Here is a 17482-nt window from a genome sequence, read left to right as displayed (position 1 = left end):
TATCTTTCCAAGCCTATAAGCTCTTTTTATTTCTTTTTTTTTGTTAACAGTTAATGTGTAACCGAGTGTTTGAGGAATCAGCACATTTCCTTTTACCTCATACAGCGATCAATGCTGGTGTGGCTTTGCTGTGAGGGAGCTAAATGGGATCATTGTCAAGAGCGCTACAGTAACTAATCTCATCCTGTCTGGAAGTTTGATATGAGAGAAATTAAGTCATGCTATGTGTTTCAAACAGTAAACTTTGGAGAAATATAAATACAAGTGACTGCTTCTTCAATGAAAGCGTTAGGAAACACCTGCAGTCTACTGTTGATACAAACATCTAAACTTCATCCGTTGTCACATCTTGCCATCACAAGCTCCAATCTGTCTCTAAGTTTATAATCTGATTTACTGTAAACATGAACTTTGATAGGAGAGATCTTTAACTTTACTTAGCTTTTGAACAATTAACATTCTGGCCCTGTGCCACCTAATCAGGAAACCAGTTATCTATTATTTCACGAGTAAAGAGAAAAGCTTCACACTCAGTCAACCATGGCATCTGTCTTGTCATTCTGTGATTGCTTAAAGCACCTACAGTAACCTTCTTTGTATAGACATCCAACATGACACATTTTGTAATCGAAACACTGCTTTATATCCTGCCCTTTTTTGTGTGTATTAATGTTAAGGTTTATTTATTTCGAAAATCATTTTACTTGAACCTGTTTAGACCTTGAAAAATGCTTCATATAACACGTTTGACAGCCATGCTACTATCTTTCTTAGGTTTTATTTATTAGGCATATGTACAGAGATGCTTTGAGCCTAAAGTAAAGAGAAGATTGATGGGAATGTTTTGACTGTATGTGTTCAGAAACCAAATAGTTATACAAATGGAAAGTTAAGGGATTACCAAAATTGTCACGAATTGTGCCGATGGAGATGGATGTCTGTCCCATAGTTGTCAAGATGTCCAGAAATGTCAGTCTCATGGCGGCACAACAGGGACCATTGATTTCCCTACAAAATCAAAAAAATACAATTAAAATATATCTAAAGTGAACAAAAAGAATATTACTTTTTTAAAGCACTTAGTGTAGACATTTTTTAAATTAACTGAATACAATTTACACTTCTTTTTAGTATTCTTTACTAAACATAAATCATGTCAATACATCTAATAGTTTCAGATATACAGTTTAAACGTGCTGCCAACAGCTAAAAGGACGCTTCAGTTTACAACTCCTGTTTTGAGCGTTTATTCATATGAGCCAGAGAAGTTAAAAAATCGTTGTCCTACTTCAAATAAGACACCATGTGTGATTTTATAGATTGTAAAATTTATACTAGAAATGGTCTTGAGAAGTGTTCTCGGAAACCCATTTCCCAAAGCTTACCCCCCCACCCATGCTCCACCACCAGTGGTTGGACTCTGGACCTTTGTCTCCACGCTCCTCTGCTCATCCCTAAAATTAATTCATCCGCACATCTCTGTCCCTCCAACACCACATTAACCCCGACCACAGGAGGCATCCTGTCGGAAAAAAATGTCCCTCTCTGGCTTCACGGTGAAACATCAGTTTGACCTTTCCACCTCAGACCTTCTCTGTCTGCTCTTTCCCACCCTCGCTTGCTTCATCCAGATTTCAACATGATCATGCAGGGAAATGAGGGCCGAACAGTAAAGAGACAGGTGGTTGTTATAAGTGGGCTGAAAACATGTAAAAACAAAGTATCAGTGTGACAGAAATATACAAATTAAGACATAGCCAAGCCTCGTCACTCTCCAAACATGTCCGCGGTTGCCATGCTTTTGTGAGGAAGACTCATTTCAGAGGGTCACGCCACACTGGCTGCTTTCTGGAGGACAGAGAAACTGTAATTGGGGGCCATTAGCTGTTGCCCAAGACCAGTCATGCAGGAGGGGTTTGTAGATTGAGACATGGTGACTGCACAGTCCCACCGCCTGGATCAGTGTCCCCTACCTGTGTGACTTCCCCACCCCCAACCCCCGACCTCCCTGACCAAACCCCCTGCATGACCCCCCACACACACACACATACCTCCCCGTGTCCTTTGGTTTTTTGCATTGTCTTCAAACAGACCTTGAATAAAGTCAGGGCCAGCTACACCCAACAGCAATCAAATAAAAAGCCACTTTTATAACAGCTTTAAAATTGTGTCAAGGCAATCTAACCCCATCAGTCATACCTGTCTGATAGCTCCTGCACGGCTTTGTGCCAAGGACCCCTCTATCTCACCTCAACAAGACCTTTACTATGGCCGGGTCTGTGAAACATCTCCAATCTATTAAAGGGTGAAGTATGGGGAATATAGATTACATATATATAGAAACATTAACATTACAATACTGAATATTCTTTGTGAGAATTGGTACCAGTTATCAAATTGAGTGTATTTAACATGGATGTTGAGCAATACAGTTTATAGGGAATAAACTGTTGAAGAAAACAACAAAAACAACTATTTACAATTAACTTAAATTCATTGTTAAGTCCTGATAACTTCAGTTCTGTAAAAAGGTAGGAAAACTGCTTCTGCAAGTAAATCATTTTCTTTTTTTCAAAATCAACCTTTTGGGTAATTTTCCCCTTCATTTTGACAGACATTTCTACAAATGCTAATAGCTTTACTTTAAGATTCCTACATGAGGATAAAATGTTTTATAGTAAACGTTTTTTTTTGCAGTGCAGGACCCCTCCTGCAGCCGCAGATTCAGTCACTGCAGACGGAGTTTCACAGTCCCTCTCATAAAGAGTTGCCCTGCTTTATGGCCCTATTGCCCAACATCACATGCCTTCAGTGCAGATATATGAACTGAGATAAGGGAAGAAAGTACCGAAACAAGTCTCCCTCTCCTCCTTCCTTGCGCCGATCGCTCAGGTAAGTGAACAGGATGGGGAACACGCTGAAGTATGGCTCTAAAAAAAGTGTTACAATAAAAACAAAATGAAAAAAATTATTGTGTCTTACTAATTCTTCATATAGCATGGGAAGTGAAAATCAAGACAATTTCTTTGGAATATATCAAAGAAGTTTGAATCACTTAGATGCCCTTATTGCACACACGTTTTATAAATCATGTCTTTATGATAAGCTGATTACCTTATCCTTGACAGCAGCGCACAGCGAGGGCAGTTAAGGTGCAGGATTACGAGGTGATGGTTCATAAAGGGTTTGGCTCAGATAAGATGGTTTGTGGGAGTGAGACAGGACTGGTGACTTTAGGTCAATAGAAACTAGGTTTTCTTACTGACAATGAGGCTGATTAAGCAACATTTTACTGCAAAAATAATCTCGTATTTGGATCAACTTGTTGAATTTAGGAATCAAGTTCTGTTTTGCCAGGAGCAAACTCCTTGTGTTTTCAGTAGTACCTGGGCTGGCAAAGTCATAAAAATATTGCGGCCCATGAAAGGCAGCCATTCCAACCTTTAACCTACTCCTCACTTAGTTACGCAGGATGTTTGCTAGGATCTGGTGACTTTAAAACTGAACATTATATATGTATTGTATGTCTGATTTTTTCATCAAGAAAAACACTGACGCATGAGGGGCTGACGATGTATTAACCTCTGATCCTACCACCTGCAATTTTTCCATTTACTTTGTCATTCCAAAGAAATGCCTCCTCGCTGAAGATCACCTTTCTAATCTTCAGAAAGGCTCTATTAATGGGCCTAATGGCACATGAGCGATACCACACCTGAGGGAAACTGCTTCAGCAACTTCCCGTAGTGCAATGCAAACCTTCATGGCTGCACTCCATTCAGGGGAAACCATTAGAACAAACTGCTCTCGGGTGCAGCAAAGCAGACCGGGGACCATCATTTATGAACCAAATCACCTCTGGGTGCCCTATGCAAGGACAAAACAGCAACTGTCTGCATGCAAACTGCCACAGAGCAACCATGTTCTGAGCAAAGTGAGAAGTACAAAAAAATGAATCAGCTACATTATCCAGAACTTTTGACCAGTCAAATCAATCAGTAATGATTAATAGCATAGCTTCCCTTTAGTGTTGGAAAATTCCACTTTTTTTTGGCAAAACTTCCTGCTGGACTTCATTATTGGATTTGTATGTAAATACTACAATCATTTAGTGGTATAGTCATTCAAGCTTGATGTAAATGGTAAAATATCTGTAATTTGAATTGTGAAATCAGTTTAACTTGATTCCCTGTTTTGATTAAGTTATTACAATGTGCTATGTACAATTTTCTACATTCCCAACAAACAGTACTTTATTGTAATGTGAATATCCCTTCGTTCTTATTTCTCACTCATCAAATGGACCTTTCTATGCATAAAATGTTATGTTATGACCTCATTACTGATGCCACAAAAACAAAAGTTGTTGTTCTTAAACTAAATCAAAGCTTTGTTAATTTCTCATTTGTGTTTCAATTGTGTTCTTCCACAATTAATAACTGCATCATAAATTCTTCACTGGCGGTATTTACAAGCACTTGCACTTTATGGGCATGAACCATGGTATCAGACAATTGCATTTGATGTGTTGTTACTATATTTTGATTGTGGGAGTGTGTATCTGTGGTCCCTCCCCGTTGTGTCTACTATGTCATTACATTTTTGACAATATATGGCAATAGGTTGTTTTAATCTTACTTCCTTTAATCAAGCATTCAGTGTTATTTCCAGAATGTTGAACCTATTGTCATTTTATAACTATGATTTCCTGGAGCTGTAATTCTATTTAAAAGCCTGACTGCTTTAGAAGGCACTGTAGAGTTGTAGGGGCCTTCAGTGAACACTAAAGGCACCTTCATTCACTTCACAAACAAAAAGGAAGAGCGAAAGAAATACAAAAATGTCATATAGAGAAAGGTTTCCCTCTTGTGGTTAAAATCAGGAAGTGCAGAAAAGCAAACTGAAGACACAACGAGCATCTCTGATATGATCCAAAGAGTAATTGAGCTTGACAGTATACTTCCAACAAATTAATTCCAATCAAGTTAATACAATCTATCTGTGTGTCTATCTGTCAGGAACATATCAGAGGCAGCACAAAGCTCCTCGTATAATATGAATTACTATACGGGCTAGACTGTGTCACTGGTGAACAGTTATGTAATATGTTTAACGTTTGTAATGCAGTTCTTTACAATATATTATGTAAGGAGAAGAAAATGTTTCCTCATCAATGAGCATGGCGCCTGGTGCCTCATATCTTTACTGTTTTCATGCAGTGCTTTAGTTTTGATATGTTAATACAGCAAAGGTCTTAAACAAGTAGATGACTCATCCTATAAAACAGTGTATCTATATAAGGTTATATAATATACATTAAGTATTGGATTTACATGTTCTGCTTTAAAAGATAAGGGGCTGTAGCTCTTAAGTCGTCCAAAAAGATCTCATTGTTCTCTAAAAATAAATGAAAACTAAAATGTTATGAACATCAGTGACGATTAATTTTGTATTTAAATTAGCGTTAATTTCTGTGTATGAGTGCATTTTTTGCAACTAGTATTTCTAAGGCATTTCTTTCTCAATTTTCTGCAATTTACATAAAAGTCAACATTGAACAATTCACAAAGAAGAGATAATCTATTCTAGGGGGATACAAATCTGTGTTGTATGTACATTTGTCCTTGGAAAAATACATTACACATAGCTTGTGATGTCATTTCTCAACCTCTGAACACACAGAGGTCTTCAGTGTAAAGCACGAAGAATGTTCTTGCAATGACGCCAAAGTAGTTTCCTCCAGGGAACAGCAGCATGCACTTCAGCCTACACACCGTGCCATTCTGATGGTCCATGTGTCCAGTTGATTTAATTACCATATTAATGTGGCCCTGTTTTTTTATCAACATCCCTAATGTTAGAGTATGACTCACTTGCCTCCTTGTTCTGCCAGTGTTGAGTCCGCCCACTGGTCATCTCACAGTCTATGAGGCATCTGCATAGACAAACCTTCCCTGCATCAATGAGAGTGAAAGAGCAGGCCTGAAAACAAAGCAGGCCTGAGCCAAACAAACAACACTCAGTTTGGTGCAATTCAGGTCATTTAAATGTTTTTTTTCCCCAACAGAACATGTGAGGAGCTATAGAGCCATTAGCAAAAGGGAAAAAAACATGTTGCAATAAATCTTTGGATTTTAATGCTAAAACCTTGGATCTTAATACAATCTGATTTATCTTTGTCACTTGTGGGTTTTAAGGCAACAATTCAGGCACCATCATCAAATGTGCAAACTTAGTGTTTTACAACTCATAATTATTGGCCATGCAATTATCCTTGTGGTGTAAATATGAAGATGCTCTGACCATGAATTACAGCTCCGTGTGGGAGGATGGATGAAGGCCGCCAGAAGCTACAGTACGACAGAGAGGCAAGCAGGTGGAGGGGGAGGAGGCGCTGATGGGAGAACAGGAGTGTAACACATCAGTGAAGATTCAATGAAAAGCAGACGCACCTCTGACGCACCTCTGTTGTACAATGAGTGAATAAACACATGAGACATTATTTCTGATGACCTTATTCATTTCACTCACTTAAGGGAGCTTTCTAAATCCCAGCACATGACGTGTTAAGAACTTTTTAGTTTTAAAATCATGTGGATGTAGAAAATGCAAAATTGTTTTTTTTTATATTTAGTCAAATACTTCCAGTTACCTCAACAGGGTGTCTAATTTCACCCAGTTTGACCTCAGTCTGTCTCTAGAAATTATTCATCAGTGACTTGTCCTTTAATTTGTCTGCTTTCTCAGCTCTGCTGGCTCTGCATGCTCTTGTTTCTACAGATTTACAGACATCAGGTAACTTAAGCACAAACTATCATCACTATACTCGCATTGCATTTCTCAAGCCACGTCAATGACACGTCACTGAAACAGAACAATATCTTAGAAGTTGGTTATATTGTAGGTTTTCAACATATTTGTAATTTTTCTATGATTAAATTACATTGAAATGCATACCATTACATCAGCCCTGATCTGGACACATAATCATTGTAATGAAACTGAGGTCCAACTTCTGTTCCTGTGAGTCGTCTGCAGTCATGTCTACTCAAGTTTTCATGCCATTAGAATAGCAGCGCTCTGTGTACTGAGCTCACATTGACTGAGGGTTTGTTCATCAGTAAAATCAGCTGGTGTAGTATTCAAACAGGCTTTAGGAGGCACATTTTTGGATGGCACACGTTTGTGTAGCATTAAGAGGAGAACAAAAACAGGGACACTCTACAAGGATCTGGTTGCTACAACTGTGGCGCAATAACATCATTGATTGATCTGGATGAAGCAAAAACACATATTTTTCCTCTGACCTATAGTGCTATTTATTAATCTAGATTATTTAGGTGAAAGTTGATATTGGGTGCAGAGATGTCTGCCTTTCCTGCAAAAACATTAGACACACTCAACAGCAATGTCTCTTTCTAGAAATCATGGCCTGGTTACTCAAGACAATTCACCAAACTTATTATTTGCAATATCATGTAGGAACTGTTTTCTTTCTAACATATCACTGCACAGAAGGAAGTGTGCGTCTCTTCATGAAGGAGACTAAAGATAAACTAAATGATTCTGCAAGGATCTTGGTTATTTACTTCAAATTTCACAAACTGGGTACCACACTGCACAATGAAAAACATTTACATTAAAGTCCATGAAGTGTCTAAATGACTAAGAAATATGTGATCCAAATGAAGTAAACCTTAAACATATGGAATCAGGTTTTTGCTTGATCTAAATAACACAAACCTGATTCCATATGAACGCAGCATTAGTCACAGAGTTTTTGAGCTGTCAAGTGTCTTAGCGATCCATTTGGGCAACTAGCACAACATTACAGCGGCTGCAGGTCACCCTTGAAAAAGAGATCTTTTGATCTCAAGGGGCTTTCACCTGGTTAAATAAAGGCTACAAACAAACAAACAAGGTCTCACCACATGTTGCTATGGGCTGTTTTTCACACCGACTACTTGAGCCTCAGTAATAAAAACACAATGAATCCAAAATTAGGGACATACTGTGTTGCTTTCAGCTTTAACAGGTTAACATATGAATGCTAAAACATAAGTCCTATGTTTTTCTCTTACTATCAATTTCACTGTCACTATATGGGCCTGATGTACCATTCTGTTGTTTATTGAGTTGTGTTTTATTTGCCATTTTCTTTGAAAGGATATTACTCAAGGTCAGTTTGATTGTGCAGTCCCAGTGAGCTTCAGAAAGCCAATTAGACTAGGCTATCATCTTTAAATGTAAGGTACTATCAAGAATTATTCCGGCTTTAATTATATAATGTATTTTAAGTGTCTTAATAAGGTATGTTATGCAAACAATACATTAAAAAGAGACCACTGCTGATGCAAGTAACAATTATTTTATCGTTCCAAATATTATTTTGATCAAGCATCTTATTTTCATTTGATTAGTTAAGGTTTTAGGAAATGACCATCACAGTATGAGGTTCAATGTTATTTAACATGACTTGTTTTGTATGAAATATAGCAGTTAAAACTACTTCTAAAAACCAGAATCAGTCATTGTCACTATTTTTGCTTTTCGAAAGCTATATACGGCTAACGCCAGTTGCTTGTTAGCCTAGTTTAGCACAGGAATTAAAACCGGAGGAAACAGCTAGCCAGTCTCTGTCGAACTGTAACAAAATCTGCCTACTGCCGCACTGCTAAAGTTCACTACATCTTGTTTTTCCCATACAAACAAATGAATCAAAAACATAAACATATATTTTTTTAATCTTTGGACCAACCTATCATCCAATAAACTATTGATTTCAGCAAGGGGCAACGACAAAATAAAAGGCCACAGTGTATTAAGTCAACAATATTTATTTTATTTTATCGAGTTTGTACGATTTTGGTTCTGTAGCAACCTACTGGATAACTCTAATGAAGTGCAATTGTACTCAAGCGAGTTACAGTTGAGAGCAATGACAGGCACACGTTTTGTGCAAATCGAACAGCATTGGAACGGCTCCTACATATACACAGCAAAAAAACATGCCAGAGGAAAACAATACTTAATCAGTTTACATTGACAATAGTTAGGAAGACTTCCCTCAATGTCAATCCAAGCCAACACTTGAGAGATACACATTTACCCATTGTTGGATTATGGGAGAGAGCAAATAAAAACATTCAGTATTTACACACGAGAAATGTGTGGTGTTATCCAGCCAGAGGTTAAATCCCTTTAATCTGCCCTCGTGAAGATTCCTAACATTACGCATTGCCTTTCAAACGTATAATGCCAACAAAATAAAATTACCCAAATTGTTGTGCTAGATAAGGGATGCGCAATTGCTTTAAGAAGAACTCCTAAAGGCTTCGTCTTTCTTGCATGTGTGGCAGAACACTGGCAATGCAAAATATAGATTGGGGTTAATACAACTTAAAGTAACAACGAGCCACACAGAACGATACAACAATCTGAAACACAGGGGTGCTGGGAGCCTTGGTACAGTTGACTGCAGAAGTTCTAAATCACCTTCTTTACATCGGCTCAGTCCAAAATCTACATATTCAACAATTAAAGATGAGCTTTTGTTTGTGTCTGATGTCTACTGACAGTTAAATAAATGGTGGTGTGTAACCTCCAAACATGCAGATTGTTGACTTGTAGAGTTTGGTAACCAGTCTGTAGCATAATTAGTCAAACTTACAAGCTTAAAGTCTGTGTTTTTGAGCATTATATGCTCCATTGTCCCTCACAGTGAAATTGACAAACTGGAAATGTGTGCACTGGCTTGTGTTGGCTCCAAAATGTAAAGTATGTTAGATGTTGCAACATCTATTTTTTTCTGAAAGCCAGTGGGCATTATTATTATTATTTTAAACCCATAATGAAACAGTAAGATGTTGTATTCCCATCTACAGACAGCATAATTAACATATCAGTCATAAACTGATCTAATGCTGTTGTTCACGTTGAAACCAAAGGAAGGTCATGAATTAACACATGTTAGAAGACTATTTAGTCTCATTAACCAACCTCTTTTCATGATCACACGTTTAAATGTTGATAATGAATTGTTAAACCGGTGCACGCAGTATTATTTTTACCATCTAAATCGAGAGATGGAGTCTGGGTCTGACAATGCCACTTGTGAAGGAAAGCAAATGCATCACTACATTCTACAGCTTTCCTTTATTATACAATCAAGGGCCACGTTGACATATTTTACAACCTAGAATTGAACAGCATCAACAAAAACTACTTCAGTTGCATTCAAATGGCAACTATCAAAAATTAAACTTACTGAAACATACATATTAAATAGGGTATAGTCCATGCAATTGCGCACGGCCGGGTCTGCGTCATTATGGTATGTCGTTATTAGTGTATGGCAGACATCAGCCACTAGTGCTTTCCGATTTAGGTTCAGGGAGCAAAACTCCTCAACAAACATCAGAAACGTCTCAGCCAGACTTGAAGAGCAAGATGGCTACTTGGCCCAAGTAGAAGTAAATAAAATGCTTTGTCTCGTGGGTGACGTAGCTGCCGAAGTTCCTCCCGACGATGCAGTGCCAGGTGGGGTTATACTTCTTGTCAAACTCCTAAAACATGTCAAAAGAAGAAGATCAGTGAAACAGGCCCTTACATCGTCAAAAAAATGATAAACTGACAACTACGATTACAATTTCAGCGTCTATTCTATCTTTTATATTTCAAGTTCATAAATGTGTTACGTTTGACTGTATAGCTTTCCAATCATCTGTGAAGCACTTTGGATAGTGATGGCCTGTTTGATTGCAGCTAGATAAAGTAAAGATACATTTAAAGTTGAAAAATAAGAGAACATCAAATATTCTTCTGTATGGTATCAAAATGTTGTGTTGGTAGATTGGGAGGGGGGGCTTGTGGACTTGTGACATCTGAAAGAAGAAACTAGTGGCTACGGCCCTGATCATAAGAGCCTTGTCTCCCCATGTAACCAAAAATAGATCCAAGAATAAAAAAGGCTTTGAATTTGCACATCATGTGCCAATGATGTAAGCATGCCGAGACTCTATCCATGCTGCCAGTCCGTCTCACCTTCTTGATGTAGGCTGCGATGTCTTTCTCTATGTTGTACTTCTCCATGGCCTGGGTGGCACAGTCCACCGCGTCCTGCTGCATGTCCTCGGACATGTCTGCGTTCTTGATCACAGCTTTTCTGTCAGTCATGGTTGTGTATGATGATATCGCCTGCCTGGGGAGAAAAAGGAGCACGATCACTGCACTGAAAATGAACACCGCACGTAGTGATGAGGATGTTTAGGCCAGCCAGAAGGACCTTCCAAAAACATCAATCATACGCAGAAGATTGCCCGTTTGGCACAGAGTTTTCTATCATGTGCACTGATTCACAGTCCTTACTTAAGGTCATGTGTTATACGCTAATCGTATCTAAAGGGATGATTTGACAGTTGCATAGATTGGCTGCGAAACTTGATACAGGTGGAGTTAAATTACTTGGCAAAATCACTTTCAGATAAAAGCAGCTTCTGCATCAGGAGACCATTAGTATCAGAATGTATCTTATTAATGATATGCTCGCAGTACTAAGCTTGCTGCTATCCCTTCCAGTACAGTCCACATGACTAAACAGTCGAAATACAACAAGGCATACAGTAGAAAGCTCACCATCATAAGAGAAACTCGCAACAGAAATATGTCAAGACATGCAAGTCAATATTTTTCACATTACAGAATCTGCAACTCACCTTTTGTTGTAGCGAAGGGAAACACTTCTTTCCAAAAAATATGTATTTCACCCAGCCAGGGGGGAAGGTTCAGATGATGCTGCGGTTAATTGCTTTTTAAAGATTTTCACAATAAGCATGTAGGCAGGTTGGCTCTCTGTGCTGTGATCCAGCAGCTCCCCGCCCCTCTGCTGCATGCTGCCCCCTGTCATTGGCTGAGCTGCAGCCTCCCCGTGTGTTGCAAGCGTTTTTCTCCAGCTCCTGTCTGCCGGCATCTTATTTCATCCCACAATGCATCATTCACAGTATACACCACTGACTGTTGTCTAAAAGGAAACGAGACCTTGGCCGTGGGTAGGTATCGTTTGGCTGTGTGTAAAGGCTTTTTCATCGGTTGTCGTCACAGCTGAGACTCTGGAGCTTTGAACACTAAACATATGCACTGCTATTGTGTTGGTGGCGTTTAAATTAGCATCATTTTTAATCAGCCTTATTTCCTGCTCCTTTATAGTTTTAGAAATATCTTTTTAATTCATTCTTAAAAGGAATTTTGTGGTTAGAAATTAGTTAAATGCCATGTACCAGGCTAATTTACTTTTAGGAGGAAAAAAATAGCATTTAACTCATTTAGACGGATCACATGAATTAATATTTGAGTTGTTGATACAAATACAGACTAAAAAGGTCCTTGTTTGAAAGTGTTTTATTGAAAACGCTAAGAGAAAAAGCAAGATTAAAACATACAAACTACTCCCACAGAAACCCCCACCCAACCTCACGAATTTTGCATTCCCTCATACCAGGCATCTACGACTCCATCCTTTGATCCAACTTCCTGGTCCTCTGTTTCGTTTTCTTGTAAAATAAAGCCATTACCACTGAAAAACTTAAAATAGGCATTGGGGGGCCTAATAGAAAAAAAAGTTGCACTGGGACTCCTGTTATTTAGTTCTGAAATCAAACTCATTTGAATCCTGGAAAAACTGATCCCGTTCCGAGCATCCATCCTTGCCTATCCCTTTCCTAATCGATCCACTCATCCAGCTCCAATGATTGGGATCCACTGAGCCACTCCTCCAATCAAAACCTTGAAATACCAGGAAGAAAATCAGAGGGAGACTGTTAGAATAAAATGTCAAGAATTTTGGGCCTAATTTTTTCATTTTTGAGCACTTATGTCAATCAAGAAAAAAGAATGCCACTGAGCACAACAACTATCACTCCCTGAAGTAAAACACATGTTTTACCAATAAGGACATTCAAAGTTATAAGTGGGAACAAAACAGTGATCAAATGTTCTTACATTTGACAGCAAAGATGTTACACTTACATCACAACACTTGATCTAGGACTGTTTATTCTGTCACAAGACAGAGTAGCATGTTTACAATTGTATATATGAGAAATTACAGCACATGGGACATGTAAATATGACATGCATGATATGATAACCAAAACGTTCAATTTATGGAATATGAAGCGTACCATTGCCTCGACCTGATTGCTCCTCAATTAGATGTCCTATCCTGACCATACAATTGAAATGTGCTCCACAATGGGTTTTATACAAATCACTTTAATCCTTCTCTTCAGAGTCTAAAGGAAGACACAAGAGTAAAATACAGTTAAGCATTGGGCTGGAAAAAGCCCACCCCACATATCCAAATGAGAGAGAGGATGTTTAATTTTTTTTATTAACAAAACTAAAAAAAACTCACTAAAAATACTTGCAAAAACATTGAGTGCAGCTTATGACAACTCAGCACAATTCCTATTTTTTTCTAAATATTGAAAGGACAGAAAGACGGGTGAGAAAAACAAAAGGACAAAGCCACTGGAGAGGGTGGGAGAAAACATAAGGATATTGGGACATGGAAAGCAGAAATAATAAAATCAAGTGCTGACTTCTGGGGAAACTCAGAGGAGGTAAAAACAAGAAGGTGTAAATCAAAAGAGCAAAAACATTGGTGGTAGAAAGGTTTAAGAACGGGAGCGAGAGCGACTGTGTTGAGGCGAGTAGCGGGGCGATCCTCTGCCTCGGCCCCGGGAATTGCTTCTGCTGCGGCTCCTGCTCCGGCTGCGGGAGCGTGATCTTCCGTAACTTGGGCTGTGGGGACCGTCTAATTTCACACGAATGTAAGCAGTCTCTCCCTGGCAGACACAAGAGAACTTGACATTGAAAAGGCAACATTCCTTCCTATGGTGGAAATACCATGGATAGAAATGAGGGCCAGAGGTACTTGGAACATATAGCATTTCCTCACAAGTACTCACCTGGACACAGCAAAGAAACATTATCCATGACAGTTGATCAAATCAGTACACATACCTCATGCGAGCGGAATTTGGTGTTGTCCAGCTTTCGAACAGCATAGGTCATGTCTTCTTTTCGCACAAACTCTACAACTCCGCTTCCATCTCTGAAGACGTCGGCGTAGCACACGTCGCCTGCTTCACGCATGTGGTCCTTCAGGTCCTGCCAGCTGCCGCTCTGCGGGAGTCCTAAAACATTCAACCATAGCTTTGTTAGCACATTGTCCAGCTTTAGACAGTTAATTGTGAGAACGTCAACATATGTTAGAACTACAGAACTTTTTTTCTGGAAACAGACGCTGCAGGATTGAGTGTCGCAGCAGCATTTCAATTCATTCGAATGTAAAGTCCAACTGTAGTTAAAAGAAAACATGTTAAAAATGCAGGATACGTTTAGTTTTAAGATATCATTTAATTAGTCGGACGTGTTTTTATAACATAGTATAAAGCCAAGTATCGTGTGTTAAATTGTGGCGTGATTTGCAATTTTCTATCAATTTATTTGGATTTTGGACTGACAAAACAAGACATTTAAAAAAACAAAACAATGGAATTTGGGAAACTTGGACAGACATTGTGTCGACAAGAAATTGAGTTTTACAGACAATATATAATAATAACACATATATACGCAATAACAGATAGATTTACATGTAAATAATATATACATATATTAAATAAATACCAATTTAACTTATAGCAAAGGTAATACATATTATTTTGCATTATCTTTCCGGCAAATTTTCAATTTGGTACATCAAGATGAATACATATAATTGTTCTGATTACATTTGTCACTATAACTGGTCTTTTTGTATTTGTCTGTGGAAGAAAAAATACTGTCAACAAAGTGTTCACCCATAAAGTAGTAGTATATATCGCCAAGCACATATACTGTAATGAGGTTACTGTTGTGTGTGCGGAGTGATATGCAGTGTGTCTAGGCATGCGTGCATCTATTACCAAGGCTGTATGTGCATTAAGTCAATAAAGTCGTCTCATCTGAAGTTAGAGCACAGTCTACTCAAACTTCATTACTTCCAAGTCATCTGGTCAGTTACCCGACTTATGAGGTTATTACAGCATGCATTATGATCCACATGATCTTGTACAGTTTCAAACTTTTTTGCGAAGCTTGTTACCTTAAAACTGGCTGCACCCACTACTATAAAAAAGATGCACTTCAGAAAGATGCATTCCCCAAACGAAGCAGCCAATGGATATTAATATGTAATAGGAATGTATATTGGCAAGTTAGTACTTACCCGAAACAATGACCCTGTACTCAGAGCGTCTTGATGGAGGTCCGTATCTGCCTCTGGGAGCTCCGCCGATCCCTCCAAAAAAAAAAACCTACCTCGTGAGCCCCTGCTGCTCCGAGGGAACTCCACGCGCAGCCTGTAGCCGTCATAATCATAACGCCCATAAACTGCATCATCAGCGTCCCTGGGAACGAGGTACAGTTTAAACATTAACACGTGGAGGGTGGGCAGAGGAAATGCACTTACAGCCGGGGTCAACCATGCTATCAGCTGGCTTGATCTGGTTTACCTTTGCTAATCCACCTTGCAGACGTGCACATAATTGTGCCTAAATTAGTGCATGTATGTTATGTGTTATTTATCAGAACACAATGCAATATACATTAATGAACTTGCGTAACGTAATACGTGCATTGATACAACTACTAGCCAGAAACAATGTAAAGTGTCTGTTAACTAGCCAATATTGTTACAGGTGCATACAATTAAGGACGCAGTGACAAGCAGGACTTCGTTAAAGGAGCATGAGCTACACTTCTTATAAACACGTTTAGGAAAGCAAAGACCACACGTCGCTTGCATAGCAATGTGTAGTGAAGTCCAGGGAGTAGTCTGGCTCCGTGACAGCTCACGGTCTAGTTAGTTTCTTACCTGGGGTCTTCAAATTCAATAAAGGCGAAAGGTGGCCCCCCTCTCCGGTTCTTCAGGTCGATATCTCGAATTGTGCCATATTTGTAGAACACGTCTTCCACGTCCTTTGTTCGAATATCAGGAGGGAGATTCCCCACACATAAATCCGACAGTCGTTGTTCCCTGCTGGGCCTCGCACTACATCCGACATGCTAACGGATAGCTCGCCAGTTCGGCTAACGGTTAGCTGTTTGCAAGATCAATAACGGTCGGCGGAGCCACACCGCAACTAGACTTCTAGCGCTCCTTCAAATCGTCGAGCGGGGTGCAGAAGACAATCAATGCACGCCGCTGGCCGCTGCAAATCTACAGGATATTTAGTGGGGAGACAATAAAGACTTCTCAATTTTCTAATTTCCCCTCCTCGACTCCTCAGTCCTCCGGTAGTGACCCGGAAATGGATTTCAGCGCGCCATGTTGAAGGACATCTTAATTTCTCTAAATGCACATCGAGGAGCTATAATCGAGGAAACACTGATGGTTCCTCCACGGCTCCTCCGTGGATGGATTTCCGGCAACAGTGATGTTTCATAATTTCCCCTCCTCGACTCCTATCCTATCCTCGAGACTTAGTCCCGCCCACAGGAGATGCGAGCGGAGGAGAAGCAGCCATGGATGTATAATAAGAACTGGATACAGCGTGGGAGGCGGGGCCTCATTCATTCCTATGAGAGTTGCTCATTAGCGCATGATGACAAAATGGCCCAACTTTTGAGAGAGCGAAACGTCACAGATTACCCGGCATGCCTGAGAAGTACCCGTATGTGCACTCATAGAGCATGCGCAACTTTAACCACGCAGCCCAAAAGGCTCGTTCACATTAAGCACGTGAATTTGCGTACACGTAACAGCACCGCGCGTTCATGACAGCATGGAACTGGATTTATATTAACGAGGCGGCAGTTAGCAGCTAACGGCTAGCTAGTAAATTATGCTAAATTACACATCAATCGTTATGTACTTTTATATTACGCTGACATCAGGATCTAGCGATATCCAAGCAACAGAGCTTCATTTAGCATGATACTTGTGTGGGTTGTACATGAAACCACTTGGTAATATATACAAATGTATATGTTGAAGCCTGTTATGATCAAGTGTGAGTTAACACGTTATCTAAAAAGTAAAGCTGATGATGGATTACTGTGGTGGAGTTAAAATAACAATAGCCTATTTCTTTTTGAAATGTGATGGAGTAAAAGGATAGTAACTGTGATTATTCATATTAAGTAGCCCACAAGTAACTAAAACAATTGCAAATGCAATAAGAAGCAACAGGAACGTTAATCTACGTCGGTAATATTAACTTTATTTAATACAACATTTACGGTACAAGATTTACATCTTACAGCCCATGTAGCTAGTATAATATTTTACAAATGATGAATTACAGCAAACATGTGCAATATATCCATTATTACAGCTCCGTGGGCTGGCAGTAAGGCGATATGGTCCGTTGTTGTTGTGCATCCATGGGTAAAGAGAAACTCATGTAGTACTGAACACGTAACATGAACTTGCCGG

The 17482-nt window shown here is 39.2% G+C and overlaps 2 protein-coding genes across 2 annotated transcripts; both read right to left on the bottom strand.

Annotated features, from left to right (window-relative positions):
* Positions 1-8821: 8821 nt before the first annotated feature.
* dynll2a (dynein, light chain, LC8-type 2a) lies at positions 8822-11874 on the bottom strand. Its single transcript, XM_034207078.1, has 3 exons — positions 11715-11874; positions 11044-11200; positions 8822-10565 (listed from the first exon to the last, which is right to left on the bottom strand). The coding sequence occupies exons 2-3, from the start codon at positions 11173-11175 to the stop codon at positions 10428-10430; spliced, it is 270 nt and encodes an 89-aa protein (XP_034062969.1). The 5' UTR covers positions 11176-11200; positions 11715-11874; the 3' UTR covers positions 8822-10427.
* A 504-nt stretch (positions 11875-12378) lies between these two features.
* On the bottom strand, positions 12379-16574 carry srsf1a (serine and arginine rich splicing factor 1a). The gene is given in 6 exon segments (XM_034207065.1): positions 12379-13844; positions 14023-14195; positions 15272-15358; positions 15361-15452; positions 15920-16056; positions 16059-16574. Coding segments are annotated over 6 exon segments (711 nt in total). The 5' UTR covers positions 16110-16574; the 3' UTR covers positions 12379-13673.
* Between the last annotated feature and the right edge of the window lie 908 nt (positions 16575-17482).

The sequence above is a fragment of the Gymnodraco acuticeps genome, unplaced genomic scaffold (genome assembly GCF_902827175.1).
Source record: "Gymnodraco acuticeps unplaced genomic scaffold, fGymAcu1.1, whole genome shotgun sequence".
Classification (NCBI taxonomy): Eukaryota; Metazoa; Chordata; class Actinopteri; order Perciformes; family Bathydraconidae; genus Gymnodraco; species Gymnodraco acuticeps.
Note: the sequence above shows the minus strand (reverse complement) of the source record. Positions and strands in the feature narration are given on the sequence as shown.

Coding starts and splice junctions, on each gene's coding strand:
- dynll2a (XM_034207078.1), bottom strand. CDS start 11,175: ATGACTGACAGAAAAGCTGTGATCAAGAACGCAGACATGTCCGAGGAC. Junction 10,566..11,043: donor TCGCAGCCTACATCAAGAAG/GTGAGACGGACT, acceptor GACATGTTTTAG/GAGTTTGACAAGAAGTATAA.